Source organism: Macaca fascicularis, chromosome 9, assembly GCF_037993035.2.
Source record: "Macaca fascicularis isolate 582-1 chromosome 9, T2T-MFA8v1.1".
In the NCBI taxonomy this organism is placed as follows: Eukaryota; Metazoa; Chordata; class Mammalia; order Primates; family Cercopithecidae; genus Macaca; species Macaca fascicularis.
The window spans coordinates 96,407,287-96,420,792 of record NC_088383.1 but is presented as its reverse complement, the minus strand read 5'-3'; the positions used below and the strand labels follow the sequence as shown (position 1 = coordinate 96,420,792).

At 38.9% G+C, this 13,506-nt stretch overlaps 1 protein-coding gene across 8 annotated transcripts in view; it reads right to left on the bottom strand.

Moving 5' to 3' along the window:
- Positions 1 to 13,506, bottom strand: part of MINPP1 (multiple inositol-polyphosphate phosphatase 1) — a 70,904-nt gene that overhangs the window by 23,836 nt on the left and 33,562 nt on the right. For 4 of the 8 annotated variants that reach the window (XR_012417918.1, XR_012417917.1, XM_005565870.4 and 1 more), the window contains one exon: positions 911 to 2,211. The exons of the other annotated variants lie outside the window; for them this stretch is intronic. Coding sequence is in view for 2 of the 4 variants with exons in the window: in XM_005565869.3 (XP_005565926.2) it covers positions 1,815 to 2,211 (397 nt within the window). In the remaining 2 variants the exon portion in view is untranslated. Of the gene's footprint in view, positions 1 to 910; positions 2,212 to 13,506 lie in introns of those variants that run through there. 8 annotated transcript variants of the gene reach the window in all.

The window sequence follows — 13,506 nt, the reverse complement described above, 5'->3', positions numbered from 1 at the left end:
TTTATATCTTCTTTCTAGAATTTGTGTTCTGAGAATATTTTATATATCATGTCCATTCGGGAATAATTCAGTTTCTGAAAATCCCATGTTGAAATGGTCCTTCTTCATCTTTTCATAGCATGCATACTATATTTACAGCTCCCAGTGTTTTTCAGCTTGTTTCTTTTACCTACTCATTAGTGCTACTTTTTTTTAACCTTAGAAGATCTATTCAAAAAAGTATTGTCAAGGTCACATAACCCAACAGTTAATATGACATCATTTTAAAGGTGTCCCTGGGTCATACTTTGTAAACCAAAAGCAACACAAGGTTTCCTTACTAATAGAGAAAGCATTAAAAATATTTTTATCTTTTCTCTAAATTAGCATATGATAACTTCATTGGCTAAAAAACTCAAATGACTAAGCATTAACTAGAAAATATTTCAACTATCGGTGATAAAAAAGATCTTATTGCCTTTTTTTTTTTTAAGCCTCAAACTGATTTTTCCAATTTTATCAACTGAAGTTTGGCTTGAAAATGTCCTAATCCAAGTCACATATGACAATCTGTATGCAGACACACGGATATCCTTAACATGTGTTGGTTTTCCTATGGTCTGTCTCCTTGAAAGCAAAGTACCATAAAACTAGTAAGAGGAGCCTCTGGTAGGGGATTTTGCTGCATGTTGTTTAATAAGAATAAACACATATTTTAAAGAAAAATATCAGATTTTCCTTTGAAATATCTTACCTTTAACGTGTATATGAATTAAAATAAAATGCATTAACATATCCATTATTTGAGGAAATTTCTATTTAAAGAAAATTGTTTTAAATTGCCAGGTCAGTCAAAGCTGCTTGGATTTCCAAACTTTTACCATCAATTATTGATTGTATTTTGACACGGAAAGGAGAAAAGACCTGGTAGTAAAGTCACAAGAATTTTATTATAGCAAATACTTTCATGGTATTTGACAGAACTCAGAACTATTTATAAAGAAAGAAAGAAAAATCAAACAACTAAAAGATACATTTCATATAATAGGAAAATATAAAAATAGAAGCCAAGTGACAGAATGAAAAAGTTAGCTAAGCAATGGATTTGAAAAACTTTGATTCTAACTATCTGACTTGTTGCTAATTGTCCAAACAGATAATAATTTAAGATGGTCTTGTGAGACTTCCTAGAAGTAAAAAGGAATTATTGAAAAAATGTTCAAATATTTTATAAATACCAAATACCAAAAATATTTATTTTCATTGTACTTTCTGACTTGCTTCAGTGAAGGTGTCCTTTTACAACACTCTGTTTCTTGTTTCAAATTCTCATCTAGAGATGTTACTTTCTTCCAAAGTGATACTCCCAACTTACCACAATATTCCTGATTAAGAAAACGCTAGCTGTCCCACCTGAGGAAAAGAGAGAACTGCAGAACAATCTGTAAAGTTCCTAGACAGTTCAATCAAGTTAAGAATGGTCCAGCTGAGATATTTTGTTACTCCAGCACTTTTCAAGTATCATTATGAAATCATAATTCTATCTCAGTGTGAGATTTCTTATATAAATAGGAAGAATTTCATTTCTGTAAACATTTGCAGGGCCAGCTGTTTCTCTGAATAGATTTGTTTCCCTTTAAGAGAGCCGCTCCAGTGAAAAATCTTTTCTAACATCTCATGTCCAGACCCAAAGAGAAACCCAATGTTTTTCCGTGAAACGACAGAAATACTCAAGTAATATAAAAGCTTCCTGTAATCAAGGAATTGTCTAACTATTACAAGCATGTAATCACTCCTTACAGATTCCTAAAGAATTAAAAATGTTCTTCAGTTACTCATAGTTCATCAGATGTACTGTTGGCCTTTGCTAATTCACATTCTTCACTGGTTTGACAACTCTGAAGGATGTCCTTGTAGTGGTTCTTCAGATCTTCATAAAATGAAACAGTTTCTGGTGAGTAAGCCAAGGGTAACACCTTTTCATTTAATAACATCTGCACTCGGAATTGTTCTTTAGGAGTCTTAGCATTTTCACAGTGGTAAAGCACAAATATCAGGTTCGAGGCATAAGGTACAATGTGACCGCTTCGGAACTTCCGATGCATTTGTTCCTTGTAATTGTAAGCTGTAAGGGGTTCCTTGTCTTTGAAGTAGCCCATGAGAGAAAGCAGTGGAAGAAGGGTCTCCGCATGACCAAACTGGAGGATGACTGGAGAAGAAATTGGCTGAGACCTTCAAACAGAAATGAAGGGAAAATAAGGTATATATATTCTTGTCATAGAACACAGTATTTACGCTTAGGAGTAACTTTCCCATCTTTTTTTAGTTTAAATAATCCCATCTATTTTTTAAATCTTTATATACATTACTCAAGCATACGGCTGAAATTCCGTGTGGCAGAGAACCAAACTTTTTATACCGAAAGTTAAGTTCCGAAATTCAGGATCACTGTACTGTTGCAAATCCATATAAAACAGTGTGCATACACATTTTCCTTTAAGTTTAAAGAGAGACAAGTGTCTTATAGATACAGGAACTTGAAACAGATGTGTATTTCAACACTGTATTGCCTTTCTGTGCATAAAACTGAGCAAACTGGCCCTTAGTAAATATTACTCCATGGAGCTCAATCCTTCAATGGTTTACAAAACCCACAAAAGGTTAGTGATGTAACCTATTGTGGCTGAAACGTGTCTCTGGTTGGGAGTGGGAGTATAAAGTGCCAGGAATACAAACCACTTTCAACACTGAGCTAAATCAATTCTTTTTCTTGAAGTTTTCTATGATTTTTTTTTTTTCTGGTAAAGAATTTTTATAAGAAGCAGTGAATGACTGCTTAGCCTTTTCCCTACTTTTATAGAAAAAATACTGTTTTTCTTAAATATAATTTGTAAACCTATTCAAACATGACTGTCTGACTTTTTGCCACCACTCATCAGGTTACCAATTTAGTGCATGTGGATTTTCTGGGAGGACAGAAGCAGCAGTTCTAGACCTTCCTGATTCCCTCTGCCCTCAATACACATAAACAGAGCAAGTAGAGAGCAAATCCAAAACCCATGGGAAACATTTACAACATAACTAGGTGGAAAAGTATTCTCTATGAACCACTCCAAGTAGCATCCAGTCCCAAGCACTAGATATTATCAGTATCTGTTGAAGAAAGCAGAGAGAAGCCACAGAGCATCTGAGCAATCTGAGAACAGGAGAATCCCCAACAGCCAATAGGTATTCACTGGAAGCGCTGTGGGTGAATTGGAGATAGCAGCTCAAATTGGGAAGTATTTAGTCCTCTCCAGGACTTGGTGAGTGCAAGGCAGGCCTGCAGTGATGCCTGGGGCTGGAGAAACCTGGAGCTCCTGTGAACTCTCCAAACACAGGGCTCACACTAGAGAAACTGCTGGGAGTGAAATTCCGGCCAAGCAGGAGAGGGACAGAAGAGATAAAGGAAAAAGTAAGTCCACATGAAAGTAGGGGGAGGGGAACAGAGCCAGGAAATCTCAGAAAACAACCCATCATACTTCTGAACAGCACACACACCAGAACGGGGTGGGGGTTGGGGGGGGGGGCTCTGTGAGATGAGACAAGCAATCTGACACAAACCTTTTTCTAAATGTTCAGGAAAACAATTCATACTAAAATAACTACAGAAAAGCATGTAAGAAAAAATGAGCAGAATAACTTCCATATATAAGAATACGCTAGAAATATATACTCAAAAAGTACACTGAAACTGTTAACAGTATTTCAAAGCAAACTAAAAGACAATTATCCACTACTTTGAGATTAATATTCTCTAAAAGGTGTAAAACTTAAAAGCCATTCATCAACAGGAGCTTCCCAAGCCTCTGTTCATAACTGGTATACTTTAATTAGGTCATTTAAAATACCTACAACTTATATTTATTTCCAAGAAGCAGCCTCTCAGGGCTGAAGTACCAAGCAGTGGCATTCAGAACACAGCTATATTTAGTTTGGCCAGCATAAGTATTTTTAAATTTTGCATTACTTATCAGTATTTAAAAATTGAGAGGTTTAAGATTCTTAAAAATCCAGATTTTTGGCTCTTCTTAGAAATCTGAAAGATCTGGCAGCACAAGTCCATATATACCCATAAGACCATAATCAGCTAAACAGGAATAATGTTACCCAACCTCTAGAAAGGGCACATACTTGTTGCACAGCACACGTATCATTCCACATGATCTAACGTAGGATGAATTCATTCCTTTGTTACTTGCCTGGCTCCTTTATACATCTCAGTATATTCAAGTCTAAGCTAACACCACTGTCATCATCTAAATAATGAAATTTAATAAGGATACAAGTTAAAAGAAAAACAAGTAATATAAATATACTGGTTTACATTTTAAATCCTTTAGCCATTAGGTAGAAACCTAAAAACCTCAAAGCCAGAAGCAATCCTAAATTCAACTTTCAGTTATTGCTCACCACGGAATCTATTAGGACACAAAACAGGTCAGGGAGGATAGCAGCAACAGCAGCAACACCTCCACCATCTAACCAGAAGAATCTATTGTCAGTAACTCTCTCCACTTTCCCCCACGCCAAGAACTCTAATAAACTGGGGACAACATATGACAATATATCCAAACTACTGTCATTTCAGCAAGTAATTTATATGCCATTTGGGAACTCTACATTCTTTTTTCTACCAAGTGTGTGAGATCAAGTGCATAATTTACACTATGGACAGCTTCACTCAGACCAGCCCCTTTTTAGGCACCCAATAACCACATGTTGCTGGTGGCTACTATGCTGGAGAGCACAGGACAGACAGTGGTATGGACAGTCTTACATACTTAGATTCAAAAGTTAATCAAATAAATAGCAAATAGGAGAAAAGATACAAGAAAAACAAAAACACACACATGAAAACTATAAATTGGGGGAAGGAAAGAGACCAAAAGGGCTAGCACAAATTATGAGTTCAAAGTTCATTAATTGCATCCAAGCTATAGAAGAAATGAAATCTAGACTGTGACTCAGATTTAAGTTGTAAATTTCAAGGTTCCTTGGGTTTATACAAAAGGCAGGAAACACCTTCCCCTTCCCTTTTTTTTTTTTTACTGCCTTACTGTCAGTGATATGTTAAAATCAGTGAATTCTTCAGAAGAAATTTGAGGAAAATTATACTTAAAAATGCTTATCGGAAGTTTTATGGGAAATCAAGGAAGTTTATATATTAGATTCTCACAGTAAAACATCCCATCAAAAACAAATTACTGTCTTCTACCATTTGATGAATCCAATTTGTTTTAAAATTGTATTTTAGAATTCCAAATAATTTTCAATAGGAAGCAAAAGTGCTAACTTTTTATAAAGTCCATAAGTATTGATTATCTTCTTACATAGAGCAATGTCTATTATACAAATTTGAAATACACCAAAAAAACCCCAATATCTTGAAGGTCTAGTTAAATGCACTAGTAAAATAATAATAAGACAAGGATAATAGTTTACAAAAACTAGAGCCCATTAAAAGCAAGAACAAGATTTTGCTTAGAAATTGAAATGTGCCTGTAGGGAATAATAAACTTATAATTTTATTTTTATAATTTATATATTTTTACAATAACCAAGTATAAATATTTTAAGTTTGTTGATAATGAAAAGTATTTTAAAAGAGCACAATTTCATTCATAATCATTATTTTTCTACTTTTACACTTTGTGATTTAACGTAGCTTGCTACTCAAGAAAAAGCCACTAGCTGATGATGCTCGTATTCACACAAAAGGCCCTGGGCAAATTAGCTGCACTCAATTTTCCAAAACGTAATAAAGAAGAGACTTTTCAAAAGATCCATTTGGTTAATTTGTTAGATGTGACATGCCCTGTCATTTCATGCCAAGTGCCAGGCACCATGCTAGTTTCTTCTTGGAGGAGGAGGGGAGGGGAGAAGAATAGTGGCACAAAAGAACAAAAACACAAATGAAACATTTCTGGCTCTTGCAGATTTGCATGTGTCTGTTAGAGAAACCTAGAGAAGAACAAATCCTTCTGTCTAAGGAAGAATTGAATACACTTTGCTGGGGAGGTGGTGTTTGAGCTGGGTCATGAATACATTCCTACTAAGTCTTAAAACAGAAATGCTGCTCATTGTAGCCTTAGCAAAGTAATTGCTTACCCTATGATACAGGTACTATCATACCCTTTTAGAGAGGGAAAAACTAAGCAGCTTGAAAACTAGAGGGCATAACCTAGTTATGAGCAAATTTTAGGGCAGATTACTCAATCTCTCTCAGGCTTCCTGCCAAATGAAGATAAGCTACTTCCCTTGCAAAGCTGTTGGATTTGAGCTACAGAAAAATACTCACGTATTTGCCATCAGATTGATCGATGGCTCTATGGCAAACACTACCACAGTGATAGCAAACAGCCACAGTGGCAGCAAGAGCCACAGCAGTTCTAGCAGTGAAGTGACCCAGCACACAAATTAGTGGTGTGTCGAGTTTAGAATCCAGATGAGTTCAAGTCAGTTCTCCTAAAATATCATCAGTACCTAACACTTTATTCTAAAGGTAAACACAGTATCAAGTAACAAACTCATTTCGTTGAATAGCATATTTTAAAATTCATCAGACATCCAAAAGTGCTAAAGATCCAAATGCAAAAGCAAAACCACAGGTATACCATAAATTAAATTGTATGGAAACAGTTTATACCAAAAAATTTTACTTGGAAAAACCTTAATGCCTTTGATAAGAAAATACTTGCTTATGAGGAGTAAATAATTTAGGAACTTAGTAACTTCTTAGTCACTTAAATTTACTTTCAAATCATTGTTGATTAAAATCATTTAAAATCAAGTAATCCCAGCACTCAGGGAGGCCGTGGGCAGATCACTTGAAGTCAAGAGTTTGAGAACAGGTGGGCCAACCTAGTAAAACCCCATCTCTATCAAATATACAAAAAAATTAGCTGGGTGTGGTGACACACGACTGTAGTCCAAGCTACTCAGGAGGTTAAGGTACAAGAATCACTTGAACCAGGGAGGCGGTGGTCGCAGTGAGCCGAGATCGCGTCACTGCACTCTAGCCCAGGTGACAGAGTGAGAATCTGTCTCGGAAAAAAAAAAAAGAAAAACAAATCATTTAAAATCAAATCAGTTCTTATTTGTGGGAAGAAACGTCGTATTTCAACATACTGACTGAGGAAGACTCCATTGTCAGTGCTTAGTAACACTCTTCAGCAACATGCAATTTGGCAAAAGTACATGTAAAAAAAAAAATCCCGCAAAATTTTTAAAAAATGATATTATTTTCCTTGTTTTTGTTTAAAGATACAGGAGCTCACTCTGTCACCCAGGCTGGATTACAGTGGCGTGATCATGGCTCACTGCAGCCTCGACCTCCTGGGATCAAGTGCTCTTCCCACGTAGGAATCCCATGTAACTAGGACCACAGGAGCGTACCACCACGCCCCACTTATTTATTTATTTATTTATTTAATTATTTATTTTTGTAGAAATGGGGTCTTACGTTGTTGCCCAAGCTGGTCTTGAACTCCTGGCCCCAAGTGATGCTCTCGCTTCGGCCTCCCAAAGTGCTGGGATCATAGGTGTAAGCCACCATGCCCAGCTGATTGTTTCTTAAATAAGGCATCAATTCTTTTCTAAGAATGTAAAGGCAAAGACCACATTTCTCGGGTGTTTCATCTGAAATGCACATGCAATAACAACAAAAAAAAATATTCAATGAAAAGCACAGTTCTAAAAAAGCTGATTAAGATAGTTTGGCAGAACATGTTTCTCAAGACACAGGTCACAAGGACCCTGCTGATAAAACCAGTTGTGGTAAAGAAGCCAGCCACAACCAGCCAGAATCAAGAGGGCAATGACAGTGACCTCTGCTCATCCTCACTGATCCTCACTGCTCATTATGTGCTAATTATAATACATTAGCATGCTAAAAGACACTCCCATCTGTGCCGTGACAGTTTACAGATGCCATGGCAACTCCTGGAAGTTACCCTATATGGTCTAAAAAGGAAGGAACCCTTGATCCCGAGAATTCCCTACCCCTTTCCCAGAAAACTCATGAATAATCCACTCCTTGTTTAGCCTATGATTAATAAATAACCATAAAAAATAGCCAACCAGCAGCCCTCAGGGCTACTCTGCCTATGTGGCAGCCTCCCTTTTATTCCTTTACTTTTTAATAAACTTGCTTTCGCTCTACTCTTTTGGCTAACTTTTGAATTCTTGCCTCCCTGAAGCCAAGAACCATGTGACCTCTGGCGCTGAACCCCAATTTTGCCCTATGACATGATCACTAATGATGTAAGCCTCTAAGCAGATGAATAAAGACAAGGGTGTAAGCATCTAAATTTTTACTCTTGCTTGGAAGAAAGAGAATATGTCAATAAATGACAATTTTTAGTCATAAAACCAGTATCTAGGCCAAATCTCCAATCAGTAATTAATAGCTACTTGGAACACTGCACTGAGAAGGATTCTGATGTTGTATCCAGACTCGATGTGATCTATTTCATATTTCCTACACATTCTACTCTCAATTCATGAACCTCCTCTCCTTGCCAGTCAATCTCTCCATCTTTACCTTTGATTTCCTAGATGTAACTAAAATGAGTTGGGTCATTTCTAAGACACTGGACTATAAGACATATTAAAAGAAGATGTTTTAAGTTAGTATTATGTCCAAGTAAGGTTTCTTAAGAACATGTTTTTTAAAAAGAAAATAAAGTTAGTTTTATGTTGCTGCATAATTTTTCTGCTTGACAATATCACTACTGGTAAAGTATAACACAAATATATATAAAACATATAATCACCTAAAACAAATTATCACTTCAAGAAATATGTATAAATCACTCCTAAATGTATGTACACAAATCTTTACTGGATACAGGTTAGAATATACTTGGTTTGGTTTATGCCTTTTTTAAAAAAAAGTCAAGGAAGCTTGACTATTAAAAATCCCCCTTGGAGAAATTTTATCTCAGAGAAAAACAGCTTATAAAATAGAAAAAGCTGCCATAATATTTCATATAATATGCTATCAACATGAAACCCTAAGGACTTAGGGTTCATTAAACTGAAACCCTAAGGAGGACTTAAAATTACGTTTTAGCAACTACACGTTTTATACAATTTTTAAAAACCTGACTTTATTCTTGATTTCCCATTTCAAAAACAGAATTCACTAAATGTCTGGGTTGAGGTTTCAAGGGTAAGAATTACACACACTCTTAAATAAGTTGCAACAACTAAAAGAATGTTAAGTATTTTTTGCTTTATCTCAAAAGTATTTCCATTACATAACATCTCAGAATATAAATCACTAAAATCTCAAACATAAATGTTTTTCTTTGCTATTTTTTCTTAGCCTGAATTCAACTTAGTAATCTTTAATGGTTCAAGGGCAAACTAGAATAAAGATAATAAAGATTACTTTGTAAAGTATTACTATTCATAAATAAAGCAATATTTATTATTATCTTTATTCCTCCAGGTGCCGTAAGAAAGGAGAGAGGCTTCTTTCTTAAGGTTCCAATGATATTGTGAAATATAATATATATTTGGTCTTTGTTCCTGTTTCCTGGTAGAAACTCCTAAAATCCTTGAAATCTCCCAAGTGCTGTCTTTTTGTGTGCTCACATTGATTGATAGCTTCAGGATGGGGCTGGTCAGCAAAAAGGCAAAGGCATGATTACAGGGTTAGGATTTTCAGGCCCACCCCTCAACCTCAGGGAAGAGGGAGAGGGGCTGAAGGTCAAGTTGATCACCAACGGCCAATAGTTTAATCATGTCTAAGTAATGAGGCCTCCATAAGAACCCAAGAGGACAGGGTTTGGAGAGCTTACGGACAGCTGAAAATGTGGAGGTTCCTGGAGGGTGGTGTGGCCTTGGGAGGGCATGGAAGCTCCACATCCCTTCCCTCATACCTTGTTTTATGTGTCATTTGTATCCTCTGTTAATATCTTTTATACTAAACCGGTAAACCTGTTTCCCTGAGCTCTGTGAGCCACTCCTGCAAATTAAGTGAACCCAAAGAGGGGGTTGTGAAAACCCCAACTTGAAGCCAGTCAGTCAGGAGTTCCAGAGGCCCAGACTTATAACTGGTGTCTGAAAAGGGCAGGAGGCAATCTTGGGGATTGAGTCCTCAACCTGTGAGACCTGATGCTACGTCCAGGGAGATAGTGTCAAAATTAGAGGATACCTAGCTAGTGTCTGCTGCTTATTGGTGGGAACCCCCATCCCCCAACACTGGGTCACAGAAGTTAATAGAGTTTGGATGTTTGTCTCCTCCGAATCTCATGCTGAAAAGTGATCCCCAATGTTGAAGGTGGGACCTAGTGGGAGGTATTGAATCATGGGGATGGATCCCTCTTGAATGGCTTAGTGCCATCCTCTTGGTGATGAGTGACTTCTCAGTTAGTTCACATGAAATCTGGTTGTTTAAGAGTCTGGGGCCTCCCCCTTCTCTCTCTTGCTCCTTTCTTGCCATGTGATACCTGCTTCCCCTTTGCCTTCCGTCAGGATTGTAAATCTCCTGAGGCCCTCCCCAGAAGCAGATGCTAGAGCCAAGCTTCCTGTACAGCCTGCAGAACCGTGAGCCAAAATACACTTGTTTTCTTTATAAACTACCCAGTCTCAGGAATTTCTTTATAGTATTGCAGAAATGGACCAACACAGAAAATTGGTACTAAGGTGTGGGGCATTGCTATGAAGACACCTGAAGATGTGGAAGTGCCTTTGGAACTGGGTAACAGGCAAAGGCTGGAAGAGTTTGGAGGGCTAAGGAGACAGGAAGATGAGGACAAATTTGGAACTTCTGAGAGACTGGTTAAATGGTTGTGAAAATGCTGATAGGGATATGAACAGTAAGTCCAGGCTGATGAGGTTCCAGATGGAAGTGAGGATGTTATTGGGAACTAGAGCAAATGTTACCCCTGTCACATCTTAGCAAAGAACCTGCTGTATTGTGTCCCCTAGGGATACCCTCATCAATTTTTCCTCATCTTCCTATCTTCTTCTGAGCCCTCCAAACTCTTTCAGCCTCTGCCTGTTACCCTGTATTGTGTGCCCTAGAAATACCCTAGGGCACACAATACAGGGATCTGTGGAAGTTTGAACTTAAGAGTGATGGTCTAGGATATCTGGCAGAAGAAACTGCTTAGTAGCAAAGCATTCAAGATGTGGCCTGGCTGCGTCCAACAGCCAATGATCAAATATGGGAGCAAATAAATGACTTAAAGTTAGAACTTATATACAAAAGGGAAGTGGAGTGTAAAAGTTTGGAAAATTTTCAGTCGAGCCATGTGATAGAGAAAGAAAAAGTATTTTCAGGAGAAGAATCCAAGCAGGTTGTGGAGCAACCACCTCATAAAGAGGTTATCATGGCCAGGGCATGTTAGCTCATGCCTGTAATACCAGAACTTTGGGAGGTCAAGGCAGGAGGATCACTTGGGCCCAGGAGTTCAAGACCACCCTGGACAACAACGTGAGACCCCCCATCTCTACAAAAAATAAAATAATTAGCTGGGTGTGATGGTGCATGCCTGTAGTCCCAGCTACTTGGGGGCAGAGGTGGGAGGACTGTTTGAGATTGAGGGGTCAAGGATGCAGTGAGCTATGATCATGCCACTGTACTCCAGCCTGTGTAACTGAGAAAAACTCTATTTCCAAAAGAAAAAAAAAAAGAGAGATTATCATGACTAAAAGGGAACCAGGTGCTAATATCCAAGACAATGGGAAAAAGGCCTTGAAAGCATTTCAAAAATCTTTGAGGAATCCCTTCTCATCACAGGCCCAAGAAGCCTAGGAGGACTGAATGATTTCAGGGGCCAGGCACGGAGCATTGCTGCCCTGGCCAGCCTCAGGACACTGCTCCCCACATCCCAGTAGCTCTGGCTTCAGCTGTGGCTCAAAGGGCCCCAGGTACAGCTCAGGTCACAGTTTTAGAGAACACAAGCCACCATAAGTCTTGGCGACTTCCATGTGGTATTAAGCCTGTAGGTGCACAGTATAAGAGTAAAGAAGGCTTGGCAGCTCCCATCTAAATTCCAGAGAATTTATGGGAAAGACTGGGTACCCACATAGAAGCCTGCCACAAGGGCAGAGGCTCTCCATAGAGAAACTCTTCTAGGGCAGTGCCAGGGGGAAACATCACAATGGAGTCCCGCCACAGAGTCCCCACCAGGGAACTGTACAGTGGAGCTGTGAGAAGGGGACTGCTGTCCTTCAGATCCAAGAATGGTAGAGCCATCAGAAGCTTGTAACCTCGGTGTGGAAAAGCCACAGGCATTCAACTCTAACCCATGAGGGCAGCCATAGGGGCTGCACCCTGCAAAGTCACAGACACAGAGCTGCCCAAGGCCTTGGGAGCCCACCTTTGTACCAGTTTGCCCTGGATGTGGGATGGGGAATCAAAGGAAATTGTTTTGGAGCTTTAAGATTTAATGACTGGCTTGGCACAGTGGGTCACACCTACAATCCTAGCACTTTGGGAGGCCGAGGTGGGCAGATCACTTGAGCTCAGAAGGACAAGACCAGCCTGGGCAACATGGCGAAACCCCGTTTCTACTAAAAATAGAAAAATTAGCCAGGCATGGTGGTGCACTCCTGAGGTCCTAGCTACTTGGGAGGCTGAGGTGGAAGAATCGCTTGTGCCAGAGAGGTCAAGGTTGCAGTGAGCTGTGATCATGTCACTACACTCCAGCCTGGACCAACGGAGTGAGACTCTGTTTAAAAAAAGAGAGAAAAATAAAAAATAAAAAAAAAAGAAAAAGAAAAAAAAAGATTTAACAACAGCCCTGCTGGGTTTCAGATTTGCATGGAGCCTACTGCCCCTTTCTTTTGGCCAATTTCTCCCTTTTGGAATGGGAGGTATACCAAATGTCTGTACTACCATTGTATCTTGGGAGTAAATAACTCATTTCTGATCTCACAGGCTCATAGATGGAAGAAACTCATCTCCAGATGAGACTCCGCAGACTTCAGACTTGCGACTTTTGAGTTAATGCTGGAATGAGTTAAGACTTGTGAAACTCTTGTGAAGTCATAATTGTATTTTGAAATGTGGGGATATGAGATTTGGGGGGCCAGGGTTGGAATGATATGGTTTGGATGTTTGTCCCCTTCCAATCTCATGTTGAAATGTGATTCCCCATGTTGGAGGTAGGGCCTGGTGGGAAGTGACCGGGTCATGGGAGAGGATCTCTCTCAAATGGTTTAGCATCATTCCCTTGGTGATAAGTGAGTTCTTGCTCAGTTAGTTCATATGAGATTTGGTTGTGTAAAGGAGCCTGGGACCTCTTCCTTCTCTCACTTTTGCTCCTGCTCTCACCATGTGGTACACCGGCTCCCTTTCCCTTCCACCATGAGTGGAAGCCTTCTGAGGCCCACACCAGAAGCAGATGCTGGAGCCATGCTTTTATAACCTGCACAACTGTGAGCCAATTCAACGTCTCTTCCCCAGCCTCAGGTATTTCTTCACAGCAACGCAAGAATGGACTAACGCAGAAGTTGTGTTGACTATTG